The following is a 17,615-nucleotide window of genomic DNA, read 5'->3' as shown; positions in this document are numbered from 1 at the left end:
ATTGCGCTAAAAATTCCTAAAGCTACATGGTAGGTTAGGTCACGCTAAAATCGTGTCAGATTGAAATTAATCGCGAATTTGAACCTGATTTTAGAAAATGAAAATTATGTCATGTCATGATTCATTTTAGGAACATCAACTCATCCTTCGAAAAATTTTCGGTGAGCCCGAGATTTTTTCGGAAAATCAACTTCATCGCAGTACGAAAGGACCTTGATTTAGATGGGCATGCAGAGTAGTACGCGCATCAGATTCTTTGTCTGCATGGAGTGCCGGTGAAGATTACATTAGACTAAGACCTGAGATTCACAGCTACCAGTAGAACATTCAGATGGCTCCTTTTGAAGCGTCGTATGGCAGAGTGTATAGAACGCCAGTGTGTTGGGATGAGGTCGGAGAACGAAAGATCATAGGCCCAGAGTTAGTTCAGCAGTCAATGGATGCAACTGCAATCAGCAGGGACGGATTAAAGACTGCACAGAGCCGCCAGAAAAGCTACGCAGATAAGCATTGGAGACCATTAGAATTCCAAGTTGGTGATCACATCTTTCTGAAAGGTGTCACCAATGAGGGGTACTTCGCGCTTCGACAGGAAGGGAAAATGAGTTCGAGGTATGTAGGTCCCTTTGAGATTTTGGAAAGAATCGGGACCCTACCGTATCGTCTTGCACTGCCGCCGAGGTTAGCGCAAGTGCGTGACGTCTTTCACGTGTCGATGTTGAGGACGTATGAGTCTAACCTGACCCGCATGCTAAATCTTGAAGAATTAGACATGGACGATAGAGTGTTGTACGTGGAAAACCCGGTTCAGATTATGGATTGGAAAGACCTGATTTTGCACACCAAGACAATCCCGTTGGTTAAAGTGATTTGGCAACACCACGGCACAGAAGGAGCAACATGGAAAAGTGAAAACTCGATGGGACAACGATACCCCTACCCTTTTGTTTAAGATCTATAATGGTTTAAATTTCGTCTAAATTTTGAGGTCGAAATTATTATAAGAGGGGAAGAGTTGTGACATCCTGATTTTCGGGTTCTGTCTTTGATTGGATACGTTGGGCTTTTCATCGACGCACCTATAGTTCTTTTCTCTAAATTGGCCACTCATGAGATAACTAGCCTATCAGGTGAAGTCGTTAAGGAATATAAACACAATAGACTTGAGAATTCGATCAGGAATCGACTGCTTGACCGTACTAATATGCAAGGGTCATTACGGCACGCATTGGAGACCGAAGATAGGTCAATTCGATTGAGATATGTGGTTAAAGTGTGGGTGATTCCACCTGATTGTAAAATTCTCGTTGATTGGCCCTAGACTGATTTTTTTGCCGTTTTGGTACCCTATGTCAACATTTGAAATCTTGAGATTTTCACGACAATCGAGAATCACCAATGTGTCAAAGATGTATAATGTGGCTCAAAAATAATTGACCACGGGTCAATTACGCTAAAAATTCCTAAAACCTACCTAATAGGTTAGGTCACGCTAAAATCGCGTCAGATTGAAATTAATTGCGAATTTTAACCCGATTTCAAAAATTAAAAGTTCTGTCATGTCACGATTCATTTTAGGAATGTTGACTCATCATCCGAAGAATTTTTGGTGAGCCCATGATTTTTTCAGAGAATCAATTTCGGACGATTTGGAAAAGAAATGAAATTCAATTGGCCATTTTCAAGTGGATTTTTGACCTTCCAATGAGGACTAGTTTGTGAAGACAAGGGTGGAAATTGGCAGGGCACCCTCCTCAATAATTTGGCCATCAAATTGGAGAGACTTGTTACGAAATTGAATTTCGGATATATCGGAAAATGAAAATAAATTCGGATGGGAGTGAAAGTGGCCATTTTTGCTGTCCAAGGCTTGTTATTTGTAGGAATTCTTATGCAAGGAAGTAAGTGGGGATCAAGTATATTAGCATGGAGATTTTTGGGGACCAAATTGGATTGAATGGAAGTCCAATTTGTGAAATTTGGAAGCTGATATGTGGGCTGCAACATTTGTCACCAAAGTTGATTATTTGTGGAATTATCAAGTAAGAAAGTAATAGGGGACCAAGCTTTGATGAATGGATAAGCTTGTTTGACTTTCTACCCCCCATCCGCAGCTTCTCTCGCATGTTTGCTGCCGCCCTCCTTTGGTCTTTCTCTCGCGCGCGTCCAGCTGCTTCCTTCTTCACTGCTGACCTCCCTGCTTCTCTTTCATTCGGCCGTACATTCCTTTTTCCCTCCTAACGCTAGCAGCTACTTCACTTTCATTCTACCATTCCAACGAAGCAGCCTCCACCAACGTTTGTCTCCCTCCACCGAGCCTTCCTTCCGCAGCCACTCGTCCAGCTCACCAACGTCAACCCCAGCGAACTACTACCACTGACTTTGCCGCGCGTCCTCCATCGAAGCTACTTCTTCACTGCCAACCGTCCCACACGTAGGAGTCAACCCAGCAGCCCGTGCATTCCAGTCGAAGCTGCTCCTTCAGTCGGTTCGTTGACTGCCCATCTTCATCGCCAGTTGCCCTCGAGCCATCTCCACTAGTCAACTCCAGCCCCAATCTCACCGTCCGCTTCTTCCTCATCCAGTAGCAATGTCACTCGAGCCCAACAGCCACCGTCCCCTACGATTCCTCGCCCATTTGTCTGCTGCAGCCCATGCACGGCCAGCCCCGCCCAAGTCCAGAATGGAGCAGCCTCCTCGCCTCTAATTCAGCCCTAATCTCAGCCCCAAACCAAGCCGAGTTCAGCCCACTCGGCCTGATCAGTAGCTTCCTCAAGTCTGGACCGAACCTAGCAGCTTCGCTATGGGCTTGCTGGCCCTTTTCGGGCCTTCCCGAGCTCCCTTTAGCGTCATTGTAAGCTTGAGTTTAGGCCGCCGTCGCGCCGCCATCACCGTTGACTCATTCACCCGCAAAACTAGTGAGTTTACTCACTAAACTCTACTTATGGAGTTAATGATGTTTAAGGGTTGATTAGTTTAGGCTAAGTATGGTTTAGGTAGTTAGTTAGAACAGATTAGCGATTTAAATATCCGTTTGTGCATGTTAGGTGGCTAGAATGGCTTAGTTAGGGACTAGATAAGCTATATTAGTTATCTAGATTGGTTCGGAAATTTTTTGGGCCTATTTCGATGTTTAATTAGGCATTTTCGGCCTAAGTTTCTATTTATGGCATTTAATTATATTTATTTAATTATTTATTATTTTTCGAAAATTATACCAAGATAGCCGGTGACTGAAATTTCGTGCTAATTGTAATGGTATGCTTGGTTTATTTAATTGAGTGTTGATTTGTGCAAATATAGTGGTAATTGTAATTTTGGGTATTTATTCCAAAATTGAGTAATTTCGGTATTTTAATCAGAAAATACCGGGCGTCAGTTTGCAATACCAAAAATGTGTTTATGGACTATTATAATTAGTGGGATCTTTTAAAAGAAAGATATTGAAATTTTAGCTCGGGCGATCGTGTACCCACACACAATTATTATATCGGGTATTTTTAACACGATGAAAATAGGTCATGCACATTATTTTAATTAAGGCATTTGAGTGCAATCACCATGTCCTTGGCCGAGATTGGATGATCATGTGCTGGTTAAGAGAATTTATGATCCGTTGTGCGACGGATAGATCTTCTGTGTGACGGTTAGATCCGCTATGACAGATAGATCTGCTATGTGTCAATTAGATCCGTCGTATGTTTGTTAGATTCGTTGTGTAATGGATAGATCTACTATGTGTCAGTTAGATCCGTTGTGTGATGGTTAGGTCATGCCTGTGTGATTGTGATCAATTGGAATGTATGATTGAATGAGTTATACATGCCGGATTATGGGACGAAATTGTGTGACATGGTATGGGACATGTCATAATGATTTGGTCTCATAATCTGGACCTCTGTGGTAGATTGATGGATTGATTGACTGAAATGTGTTGATTGACAGAGATGTGATTTGAGATGCTCCAATTGATCGAGTGTTATTACTACACATATGTGATATATGAATTGTACTGACGTGCAGGAAGGAATTGAGGTAAAAGTAAGTCCTCTGTCTTGTGTGTGACTAGACGGTCTTTAGACGTAATTCCTTCCTAGTCAGAGTTTAGGGGGTAAACTTGCTGAGATATTGTCACACCCTGTCATGGGCTCAACTTTTCAAGTCCCTAGCGTGAAGAACCCAGAGCTTGAGGTGCAAGGGCTAGGAGTATGGGTGGCTTAGAAGTTCTTTTTGAAGATAGACCTCTTGTACTTAGACCATAGAGTTAGCCTCTATTTGTAAACCAGATTGTTTATAAAAGCTGTGTTGATTGATTTGAAATTTGTTGTTCTGCTTTTCTATCCCACGTTTGTTGTGGTTAGGGGATTAGTAATTCACTTCCGCATGTGCATTAAAATGAATGAATTGGCAATGCATCCTGGGACGTGGCAAATTTATCAATCACCGAGGGATGGGCACGTGCTCGAGGATCGAGGCATGACACTAGATCTATTAACAATATTATCATCTCTTTCCTATAATAGAACCACTTAATGAATGAATTGATCAATTTCAATTATACTGTCATTTTATCAAATGAAGCAAATGTTATTGCCCGCTTCATGATCATCTTCCATATCTGAATGTGTGGAATTGAAGGTGTCATGTAAGCTCAAATGAGACTATCAGTCAATTTACCATCGTGAACATAACATTAGAGAGTTTTGCATAGAAATTCTTCTCGGTGAAACAAACACGCCTTCAAATAGTTGTAATTAGCACTTACCATATATTTTTGAAGCTAATGTGTACCCCTAAGTATAATTGAAGAGACCGAAATGGATTTTCCATATAAAACAACAAAGTTTATTTTAACCAATGCATCCAATGACGTTTTAATTGCACATGTTCAATTTTTTGTAGTAATATTATTACTGATTACTTTTTTATTTTTCTTTTTATTGCATATTACCCTTTCTGGAAATTGGTTTGTTCCGCGAGCATCTCCACACGCAATGATACCTTAGTTGCTTTCCATATCATCAGCAATGATTAGTCAAATTTTTAAGCATAAAATCTCATGGTGAAAGTATCCTATATTATCTCTTGCACGTATACCAAAAGATTTGGACATACATTATAAAAATTGATGTATCAACTATCAATTCATTCAATGCCATAATATACTATAGAAAAATAATAATCTATTTCGTAGTGTTGGTGTGGCATCTGAGAATCTCGACGACCCTCAATTATGCGACGGCCGTGAGTAATCGACGGGAGTATCATTGGTACCACTTTTGGCCTAGTTTCATCGCCACTCGATGACCCGAAATATTTACTTTTGAAGAAAAAGAAATTTCGTCTTTGAAAGGCCATATGGACAATTGCACCAACGGCCACATTATTTTATCTCTTGGACCGAACCTCCTATGTACATTGTCGCAACCCCGTGCAACCTTGCCGATTTCTTTCCCCACGCAAGGGTTTCAGTCATGTACTTGTACATGAAGCAAATCGATTATGGGAATATTAATTGATTTCTATGGAATCCAAAATGCCTTATAATCGTGCAGAAATTATGGGCTTATTTTTTTTTTTTTAGATTATGGGCCATTTAATTTGGACCTTTGGCCACAAACTTTTGGGCCCAAGCAGGCCCAAGAAGCCTCCAAGGTTGTTGACCAAAAAAGGGGGAACTGGATAGAGGAGGCCACGCCACCCTCCACTTGTCCTTTCCTTGAAGCCATTTGTCACCTGCATGCAAAAGTTAATTAGTTAACTAATGAAAGAACAAAAAGGAATTCGGAACTAAGGAGAGAGAGAGAGAAACCGAGAGTTCGAGCGAGCGGTCCGAGCGAGAGAGAAAGAGAGTTCAAGCAAGAGAGCGGGCACACGGGTGTGAGCCACGAGGGAGGAAGAGGAGGATCGCCTTCTGCCGTGTTTGAGCTGCCTCTATCAACGCCGCCGATCCCGTCATCGATTGAGCTGCGTTCGAAGTCCCATGTTTCTATTTTGTTTGCCGATCAAGCTAGGAGTTGAGACAAGTGAAAGTTCATTGTTGCATGCTGCAAATTTCTGGTGAAATGCTGGCAGATGTGAGAAAATGTAGAATAGGAAGGTGCATGTTGAGTTTTTGGATGATAAAGATGAAGATTTAATGCTGAAATGTGGAGGATTGGATGTGATGTTGCTGTTTTGTGTTGGATTGCACTAAACGAGTAATAGATTGAAGCTACCAGTCATTGCATGTAGTATTAGGGTCTTGCATGTTCGAAAATTGAGTGTGAGATGGCTGTGTCGATCAAGCAAGGTGAGGAAGTGGTTGCCAAGTGGAAAGATGCAGTATATGTTGCGGTGAGTGAGCTTAAGGATGAATATATGTTTTGAGCCGAGCTGTGGAAGGTTTCTCTGTCAATAAGAACTCGCCGAAAGTGTTCTTAGATGCAGTGGAAGAGACTTGAAGTGTTGAAAAGGAGATTGGTAGAGAAACAAATGGTTCGACTGAGCTAGAAATGAAGAAAATCATATACGAAGATTCTGTTTTAGAGGAATATGGATAGAAAGTCTTGTTATTGGCGTCGCTTTGATTTATAATGATGAAAATAAGGAAAGGAACCATTTTATTTGAAGATTGCACCAATTATATGGAGTTGGACATCTAGCTATAGCCATAGGAATGTAAATTATGAAGGTAGAAGTGAACCTATTGAAAACAGTGAACTGTTTCATAGAGAATAGCTTGACCTGTGATGATTCCGTGAATTTTATGTAATTTTATAGGTAGAAATGGACTTCAAACCCTGTATAAAAGTTGTAGGAAACATTCTTAGGAATAACATATCAAAATTCAAGAACAAACGGATAAGATTTAGTTGGCGAAACGAATTTTCTTCTGTAGGTACCGAATCTGAAAGTTACTGCAGAATTTTGAAGGAAACAGAAAACTATTAATCTTTATACAAAATGAATTTGACTTAATGTCCTCCACAAAATTTCTTCCTTTTGGTCTCATATATAACATATCAAAATTTCAGAATTTTCTGAGTTCATTTAGGGGTTACTCTGAAATTATTACTAAAACTGCACATTGTGATGTTTGAGCCGCTTTGTTCCGATTTTGTTCAATTTGTCCCAAAGGTGAATGCATTTTAAATTGCTATTTGACATGGTGATACTGGCATTGGCATATTATGCAATCTTGAGATTTGATGAGGGATTCTTGGGACATCTTGTCATTGCCTTTGAAAGTATTTTTGGAAATTAAAATGTTAATTGTTGCCATTGGACCCTCAGGTCAACGATGCCCCGGGAGTCGGGATGCCCAAAGGATCGAATGAGTCGATGTCTTCTGGATGCCCGGTGGCCCTAAGTGGCTGAATGCCAGAGGTCTTTCCTCGGGAGCTTCAGGATGCCCGGTTGTATGCTAGTCGGTACATAAATCCGGAGGGCCGGGGTAACCATTCTCATGGTGAGCCTCAAAGGGTTTTCCTTGTGATGCTAGGTGAGGGTACAAGATGCCTAGAGGCGTGATATGCTCCAGATACCTAGTGGCCCTAAGTGGCTGAATGCCGGAGGCTTTCGTGATGCCAGGGTGGATGCGAATGCCCATAGGGACTCAAACATTGGTCCTCCGGGGGATGAAACCTTTTGAATGATAAAATGGATGATTCTACTATATGTGCGTTGGTATGGTTATAAGACTAAGTTGTATGGCATGGAATGGGACATGTCATTACAGTTTGGCCATATGATCGAGACTTGTGTAACTGGACATGATGTATTTTGACCCATTGAAACTAGATTTGCCATTGCGTTGAAGAATTTCATGATTTTGGTGCATGCTTATTCTTTAACTAATTGCTTTTGTCTATCTTGCATGAATTTGGATATTGATGGTAATGCTTGATATAGTTTGATAAATCTTTTACTGCTGAGTGGCTGTACTCACCCCATGTGGGGACTAACATTTCATATTAAAAGATGCATATACTGCTTGTCACATGCGGTAATTTTTACAGTGTCCTAGTCAACGTTGAGTGCATGTGTTCAGAGCACACTCATGTAGGGATTCGAGGATTGGTTTTCATCCGAGTACGGGTTCTAGTCATGTATGATGTCGGTTTACCTGATGGCCCGGTGGTTCAGGAGTTTCTGTCGATGCACGTTCGTCATGATGGGATCGTGCTAGGGATGTTGCTGTCCTCGCCAGCCGATGGACCGGGCAAGGTGTGATCGTGTGTGACGAGTAGCAGATGAAACTTTTTGGACTACCAGCACTGCCTGATAGACTTTTGTATAGGACGGAATGGAAAGGAAAGCCATTTGAAGGTTGGGTTATCTTTTAAGTATGTAGCTGGGTATAGAAAACCATGGAAAATTTTGGTGTACTGACTTATGATGTCTATCAAGCTTATGTAAATAAAAGTGCTCGGCTTTATCTTATAAAACTATCTAATGGGTGTGCATTATTTCAATACTTTTTGAGATAGGGAGAGATGATATCACTTCCGCTATACATTTATAATTGCGCAGGGACCGATCTAAATGATATAAACCCCCAGACTTATAGACCTATTATAATTCTATGGTATCAGAGCGATATATTATCAGGTCAGATGAAAAGTAAGTGGATTGTGGCGACTCAAGCGGATCGGAGGGCTGTTCGAGGGGTGCCACATCCGATCTTGGTATCAGAGCGATGGTTTATATGGAGTGATAAGGAGCCTCAGATGGAAATGAGGATAGAATGATGCACACCATAGGGTACTAACCAAGAGTAGTTGACTAACTTTGAACAACGGGTGATGGGTATTCACTCGTAAATCCCTAATAACTAGTGTGATGTTGCTTTTGTGTGTCAGTAACATTTCTATGTTACTTATGTGACTTTAGTAATAACCTTATTTTATGATCTGACTAGTGACACCGAGTCGCAGATTATTCCTGAGGTAAATGCTTGGTAAACTGCAGGAAAATCATGGTATGAACTGGGAGTTCTCATCCATCAAGGGCTGAACCCCGGATGGAAGATATCCTGCAGTCATTGGCTAATATAGGAAATCTGATGGAAAGGCAAGCATAGCAACAACTCGGAGCAGAACGCCATACTCAAGGAGTGGTGGAGAAATTCCTAAAGTTGAAATCACCTAAGTTTACTAGAATGGGAAGTCTTGAGGAGGCGGAGCATTGGATTGATGGAATGGAACAGATTTTCCGGTTGTTGAACTGTAGCGATGCTGAAAAGATAACCTTGGCAGAGTACCAACTGGAGGGAAATGCGAAGTTTTGGTGGAGAGCTTCTAGAGACACGATCTTTCCACCAGGTACTGATATAAACTGGGATGAGTTTGTTAGAACTTTCAATAGAAAACATTTCTCTGAATGTGCCAAGGATAAGAATATCACAAAATTTGTTCAGTTAGAACAAAGGGAGCTGACAGTGGACCGGTATGAAGTAAAATTTTCTAAATTGTCTAGGTATGCTCCCAGGTTGGTTGAAGATTGAGAGGAAAAGGTTAATAGATTCCTGAAAGGATTAAGGACCGATATTAGAAAACAACTAGTGCCTCTGAATATGAGGGATTATAATGAGATTTATGAGAGGGCATAGTTGGTGGAGCAAGAGTTAGTGAGAGAGCAATCAGAATCTAAGAGGCAGATGACCCTTAATGATGTTCAAAGGGGTAAGAGACCTCATCCTGAACAAGGTCAACCCTGGGAATCTAAGAAGAGGAGTAATTTTGGGAATTTTGGAAAAGTCAAGAGTGCCCTGGTTCTGGGGAGAGTACCCTACCAAGGTAATAATTGTCAAAGGTGTGGTGGACAGCATGGGCCAGGATTTTGTAATAGTCCACCAAAATGTTTTGGTTGTGGACAGATGGGGCACTTTAAGAGAAATTGTCCACAAGAGAGGTCACAGTTGAGTGTCAACTCGGTGCGATAAGTGCAGCAACATACTGTTGGACCAAATCTACCAAGGAATCCACAGAGGCCACCAGCACAAGGAAGGGTGTATGCGGTCACCCAAGAGGAAGCATAAGCTTCCAAAAATGTCATCTCAGGTACGATTTTTATAAATGGCAAGAAGGCATATGCATTATTTGATACGGGTGCTACCCACTCTTTTGTGTCTGAAAGATATAGACGGTTGAGGAAGATAGGAACTACCCCTCTTGAGACACTTCTTTGTGTTTCCACACCGTTAAAGAATGTGGTATTATCTACATGGGTATGTGAAAAATGTAAGATAACTATAGGGGGACGAGATATAGAAATAAACTTAGTTCTAATGGCCATGTATGATTTTGATGTTATTATCGGAATGGACTGGCTCCATAAGTATCAAGTTAAGATGGATTGTTATAGGAAAGCGATCCAATTTGTTTTACCTGATTGATCTAATTTTGAATTTTATGGAAATCAGACAAACCCCTCTATAGCATTTATTTCAGTAGTAGAAGCTCGTGCGCTACTTGACGAAGGATGTCAAGCATACCTAGCAGTGGTAAAGGACTATATTAAGGAAGAGTCTAAGTTAGATGAAATTTGAATGGTCAGGGAATTTCAGGATGTATTCCCTGAGGAACTGCCTGGGTTACCACCGGAACGAGAATTTGAGTTCGAGATTGAACTGATGCTTGGAATAGGATTGATATCGAAAGCTCCATATAGGATGGCCTTGACGAAATTGAAAGAATTGAAAGTGCAATTACAAGAGTTGCTTGATAAAGGATTTATTAGGCCTAGTGCTTCCCTTTGGGGTGCACCAGTTTTGTTTGTGAAAAAGAAGGATGGGTCAATGCGTTTATGTATTGACTATAAGCAACTGAATCAAGTAACCATTAAGAACAAGTATCCTTTGCCTAGAATTGATGATCTATTTGACCAACTACAAGGAAGTTCGATCTTTTCTAAGATTGATTTGAGGTCAGGATACCATCAATTAAGGATTAAGAAAGAAGACATTCCTCAGACTGCATTTAGGACTTGCTACGGGCACTATGAATTCCTAGTTATGCCTTTTGGACTAACGAATGCTCCTGCTGCATTCATGGATCTAATGAATAGGATATTTAAGCCTTATTTAGATCAATTTGTGATGATATCCTAATATATTTTAAAGGAGCTGAAGAGCATGGGCGACACCTTAAGATAGTGTTGCAAATCCTTAGAGACGATAAGTTGTATGCCAAATTCAGTAAGTGTGAATTTTGGCTGGATCAGATAATATTTTTGGGGCATGTGGTGTCGGGAGGAGGAATTGCAGTAGACATGGCCAAAGTTGAGATGGTAGTAAATTGGCCGAGACCGACAACGCCCACTGAAATATGAAATTTCTTAGGACTGACAGGTTACTATAGAAGATTTATTGAAGAATTCTCACGACTTGCTGGGCCATTGACAAAATTGACTCGAAAGAACGTAAGATTCGAGTGGAATGGAGAGCGCGAGAGAAGTTTCCAGGAACTTAAAAGGAAATTGACTACGGCTCTGATCTTAACTATACCATCTGGATCTGATGGGTTCACGATATATAGTGATGCGTCTCACAAAGGACTGGGATGCATTTTGATGCAGCATGGCAAGGTCATAGCCTATGCATCCAGACAGTTGAAACCTCATGAATTGAATTACCCAACCCATGACTTGGAATTGGTAGCTATAATTTTTGCTTTGAAAATATGGAGACATTATCTATATGGAGAGAAGTTCAAGATCTATACAGATCATAAAAGTTTAAAATATTTGTTTTCACAAAAGGAGCTAAACATGAGGCGAGAGGAGATGGATGGAGTTGTTAAAGGATTATTGTCGTGACCAAATTTTTTGGGTGAATCACCTGGAGTTTGGCTAATTGATTGTTAAGCCTAGACTTAACTCGGGCTCTCCCAAGCCCATACCAATTCGCAAATTAGGTTTAAATTCTTAACATGCATATAAATTTATCTAGGAGTCGCCACTAATCTATTTTTTGGTGGGTCAATTAGAAACCCAAGTAAAGTAACGGGAGTTTTATTTTACTCCTACGAACTAGAGACTCTAGGTACGGGGACTTGGTTACACTAGATTTCTCTAATGCCCTTTCGGTACCATTCCTTTATTTTCAAAAATGCTTTTGCAGGCAGCTTTGATTGATTTTAAATCTATTTCCCTAACATGTGAGGTGATCATGCAGGTGCGCAAACCATCAATTTAACATCCAAGTAAAGCAATAAATAAATTGCAGGACTTACCTCATAGCAATGAAAGCATCTGCGTTGTTAGATAAAAATTCACATCAACAATCCTAGATATGATTTCTAATTAACACGCAATTTTTTTTTTTTTTTTGTTTTGTTTTCACTTATTTAATGAAAATTATGCAATATATGATGCAATATTAACTAAATGACCTAATTCTAATGACATGTAATTTCTAATTGAATGGACCTAGCAACAACTACTCTATGACATGCTTTTCTATGAATCTAATCCTAATGACGTGCATATGACATTTTTCTTTTCTTCCTAAGAGAATGCAATCTATCATAGAGAATAAAACTAATTTATTCTAAGACATTTTTGTATTTTTTATGAAATTTGAAATTAGGTAAAATGTGAAAATTACCTAGCTAGATTAAGATCCAATTCAATTTATATTAGGAATTAGGTTAAACCAAATCCTAACTTAAACTAAAATATTATCTTAACCCAAATAATCCTAAAATGCAATCTATCTAAAAATCTATCTAAACTTAAAATTAGTTAGAAAGTAAAATGAAACATGCAATCTTACCCTAATATGCAATAACATGCAAAAGATACCCTAATTCTATATGACATATGCATGATGATTTTTTTTTTTTTTTACTTTTTTTCCTTCTTCTTTTTTTCGAAATTAATAATCCAATTAATTAAACATGCAATTTAAACTAGTGAAACAGAAATCTAACATCCTAAATTTCTGTTTTTGGTATTTTTATTTAAGAAATTTGAAATAAATAAATTTCATATTCTAGACATGCAAAATAACCTAAAACAAGTAATATACTAACATGCATTTAATCTAACTCAAATATTTTTTTGGGTTTTTTCTTTAAGGGAGCAATCAAATGAAGGCATCAAGAATAGCACAGCAACAAATCAAGCAAGATATCATCCATGCCCGTTTGATTTTGGAAATAAATTGACGAATCATATCTCGCGCATGAGATTGGATTGGCCAATTTTTAAACAAATCACGAATCGTATCTCGAGCGTGAGATCGGATTGATGATTTTTCCGTGCGATTGCAGGTCATATTTCGAGCATGAAATCGGACCATCAATCATATGCACATTGCGAAATTAGAAAGATTTCCTAATTTAGAAGGCTACTCGAGTTGTGAATATCATGGCATATCAAGAATTTCCATCATGCGCACCAATGAATATATCAAATAAGGAAACAAAATTTTTGGAAATTAAAATAAACAAAATTTTTACCTATCCTAAATCTTTGCTTCCAAATTTGGTCTTCGAACAATGGCTCGTGAATCACGATAGAGGCTCAACGTGATAGCACAAGGACGGCTTGTTGTGGTATTGCTTCGACTAAGGAACGGTTCTGGACAGTAGCTGGGGCATCGCGGACTACAAGATGCGAATAGTGGTCGTTGCTTGCTATTTGTACGCTAGTCCCACTTGCGTCATGAAAGCGCGAGATGTGGCTTCGCAGGGATTGACTCACCAGACTTCATTGACCACTGAGGTAGGGAGAAGGTGTGACGTGCATGGCCTAGATGTCGCAACGAAGTCACCAACAACGTCGGGATAGAAGCTTCGGCTTGACAAATGCAGATGGAGATAACAGCCCAAAAGGATTAGTCTCAGCACCACTCGGATCAGTGGAGGGTGACACCAGCAAAAGTCAGTGGCGTCCTTAGCAGCGCTGAATCGTGAAGCTGGTAGACCCCAATCGCGACTATGAAGACTCACTCTCAATGAAGAAAACCTCAACTCTCTCTCTCTCTCTCTCTCTCTCTCTCTCTCTCTCTCGTGTGTTCTGTATGTATTGCTATGGCATCCCAAAATTCATGGCAACCTTTAGTCACATTAAATTCTATGAATAGGTGATGGAAGTACCATCAAGTTATTTTATGGCCATTTAATCCATAATTTGCAATAAGATATATGGCCAAGCTTTTAAGGGATAATTATGTGATAGGAAAGAAAATTCTATCATTGCCCATGTGCATCATAAATTGGGATTTATGGATTTGTGACTATAAATTTAATGGCCTTATTATTTATGCAATTAGGTATTTATTTAAATGATGATTAAGATATATTATGAAAATAAAATAAAATAAACTTGGGCCATTTAAGTTTGGGCCTTAGGCCCAAGTGAGATGGGCCTAAAGTGGGCCATAAGCCCGGCCCATTGTCGCATTGAGGGGTAGCCGCATGGCCTCCAAGTGTCTTCAACCAAGGAGACACTTGTCTCCTTCTTAGGGACAAGTGTTCCCCATGCAAAGAGGGGTGCATGAAAATATATAAGCATCCAAAAGAGAGAGAGAGAAAGTGGCTGGTGGAGGATTCGGCCAAAGGGAGAGAGTTGCCGAGAGAGAGTGAGGAACCGAGAGAGAAAGGGAGAAGCCGCGCGGGGGAGGAGGTCCGTTCGTCCGTCGCCGGTGTGCCGTCCGTGTGGTCGTGTTTGCTCGGTCTTAGAGGCAAGTTGGGGTCCTTTGCTGCTCTTGCATGTGTGCCTTGCATGTATGATTTGTTTGTGGTAGGTTTCGGATCATAGGGAAGGCAAAAATCGGAGCTAGAATGTGGCTGTTCTTGACTTTGCATGCTGATTTCGTGAGATCCGCCTGAACCAGAATCTTGTGAGGGCTTGCATGTATGTTTCAAGTTGGATTTTGACTTCGATTTCTTCATTAAAGTTGTAGATAACATCTTAAAATACAACATACTAAAATTTTGTGGAAAATTATGGAGATTTGAGGGGTCAAAATCTCATCTTACGGAGATGTCAGATCAGGAATTTTTTCGCATGAATTCGCTCGAGTCAGAATGTTGTGAGAGCTTGCATGCATGTTTAGAGTTCGATTTTGGCTTTGTTTTCTTCATAAAATTTGTATCTAACATCTTAAAATATAACATACTAAAATTTTGTGGAAAATGATGGAGATTCAAGGGGTTAAATTCTCATCCTACGGAGACCCCAGATCTGGAAAGATTTTACTGACCTTTGGTTGGATTTGTGGTTGCATGTTGGGTTTTGTTGAGAATCTCACTTCGATTTATTCATGAAAGTTGTAGGGGACATCTTAAAATACAACATACTAAAATTTGAAGTGAAATGAACAAGAATAGCCTAGTAAATCAACTAGATCTTGAAGACGGTGATTCTGGTGATATATTCCGAGACACCCGAGACTTCAAGGACCTAAATGATGACTCTACTCTGGTTATTTTACTTGGATCTCTTCATGAAACTTGTATAGGACACCTTGATGTATAACATATCTGAATTTCAGAGGAAACTAAAGAGAAGAGGTAGGTTAAATCTCAATATTTCGGTGATATGTGCACTGGACGATGCGGTAATGGGTCCAGAAGCTTCGTGAGGTTGTATAAAATAATCTAAAAATAATCTGGCTTGGAGTTCTTCATGAAAGTTGTGCGAAAATGTCTTGGCTATCACTCTGTAAAATTTCGTAATTTTTGGAGACCGTATGGATATTTTAATCGAATTTCTTCGGAAACTGTGCATTCTGGTTTTATCCGAATATTATGTGCTGTTTTGTGGAAATTGTGAAATTGTGTGAAATTCAATGTGGCCATGAATTTTGCATGAAATTGTCATCCTATTGGTTTGTTTAATGATTGCTTGAATTTTTATAATTTTGGGAATTTATAGATATTGAATTTAATATTTATTTATTATAAATAAATAAATAAAAATAATAAAATAAAATGGATTATTTTATTGGCCATAAATTCCATTGAATTTATTAATAAATAATTATGCAGTGTTGCATGTATGATGAGATATTGGTGTATGTATGACATTGAATTGTGATGCATGTGTGCCAAGTATGACTTGTTTGATGTCACGCCATATGCCATGTTAAATTGAGATCAAAATAATGGTAAATGTGGATAATGATAAGTGAGGAAGTGGTTGTGGTGGATGATGATGCTCGGTGCCCTAGTGGTGTAATTCCGGAGATTCCCCGGGAGTGTCGGGATGCCCGGTGGTATACGGTACGTAATTCCAGAGGAGGCCTGGTGGTATGTCGGTACATAATTTCGGAAGCCCTAGAGGTTTGTGCCCAGGGGGATGCCTCGCGATGCCAGTAGGGGTGCGGGATGCCCGGCCAGAGAGTGTAAATGCCGGAAGCCCTGTCGGAGGTTTCTGCCCGAAGGGAATGCCTCGTGATGCTAGTTAGGATGCGAGATGCCCGGAATGTGGGAGGCCGGATGCCCGGTGGCCTGGGAGGCTGAATGCCGGAAGCCTTGGAGGTCTTTGCCCGAGGGGATGATAAAATTGATGATTTGAGGAATGGGTGATGTGGTGATCAAATTGAAAGCTAAAAGTGGAATTTAACCCATGATATGATATGCATGATGATGATGATGATGATGATGATATGTGATGTAAAATAATGATGATCACCCATGATATGATATGCATGATGATATGCATGATGATATGCATGATGATGATGATGATGATATGTGATGTGAAATAATGATGATCACCCATGATGTGATATGCATGATGATATGTGATGTGAAATAATGATGATATGATATGCATGATGATATGCATAATGATGATGATATATGATATGACACGTGTAATGAGATGATGTCATAATGATGATGACATGTATGGTGTAATGATGCCATGATGATGATAACATGTATGATGTAATGATGCCATGATGATGATGACATGTGTAATGTAATGATGTCATGATGATGATGACATGTATGATACGATGATGATACACATGTATGTGTTATAAATTGATATGATGATGCATGATAGTATGCGCATGGCTTCAAGGTAAGTAACGCCTGCAATGCATGTATGCGTTGCATGATGCATTGAGTGGTTATTGGATTCATTTACCTGCTGAGTGGTTGTACTCACCCCTTTTGGGGAATAACATTTCAGATTAGTAGATGGTTTAAGCGGTTGGGTATGACCGCAAGGAGAATGATAGCAAAGGAGGGAACCTTTGGACGCTGACATTGGTTAATGGACCTTAAGCATACGATTGTGGGAGGAGATGTCGGTCATCTTTTGAAGTGTAGCCGAGTATAGAAAACTACGACATTTTGATGTACCGACTAAAGATGTCCATCTGCTCTATGTAAATAAACGTGTTCGGTTTTAACTTATATAAGATGTTTCGTAGGTGTGCATCGTTTTCTAAATATAGGGAAGGGAGCTTGTTGGATGTGCTTCCGTATATGAATTGCGCAAGGGACCTATAAAAAAAAAAGTGTAAACCCCCATATTGTATAGACCCACTGCAATTGAGATGGTATCAGAGTGACATGTTAATAAGGAAAGTCAAAGGAAAGCGAACTGTGGCGACCCTAACCGATAGGGGCCATCGAGGGGTGCCACAATTGCTCCGAAGAATTTTTTTT

At 39.8% G+C, this 17,615-nt stretch overlaps 1 protein-coding gene across 1 annotated transcript; it reads left to right on the top strand.

The window, feature by feature from the left end:
* The first annotated feature begins 331 nt into the window (after window positions 1-331).
* Window positions 332-952, top strand: LOC120287026. The gene has a single exon (XM_039299668.1). The coding sequence runs from the start codon at window positions 332-334 to the stop codon at window positions 950-952; it is 621 nt and encodes a 206-aa protein (XP_039155602.1).
* The last annotated feature ends 16,663 nt before the right edge of the window (window positions 953-17,615 follow it).

This window comes from Eucalyptus grandis, chromosome 8, assembly GCF_016545825.1.
Source record: "Eucalyptus grandis isolate ANBG69807.140 chromosome 8, ASM1654582v1, whole genome shotgun sequence".
In the NCBI taxonomy this organism is placed as follows: Eukaryota; Viridiplantae; Streptophyta; class Magnoliopsida; order Myrtales; family Myrtaceae; genus Eucalyptus; species Eucalyptus grandis.
The sequence above is the reverse complement of the archived record's forward strand: the minus strand, read 5'-3'. Positions and strand labels throughout refer to the sequence as shown.

Excerpts from the sequence above, each read along its gene's own strand:
- LOC120287026 (XM_039299668.1), top strand. The coding sequence starts at position 332 with ATGGCTCCTTTTGAAGCGTCGTATGGCAGAGTGTATAGAACGCCAGTG.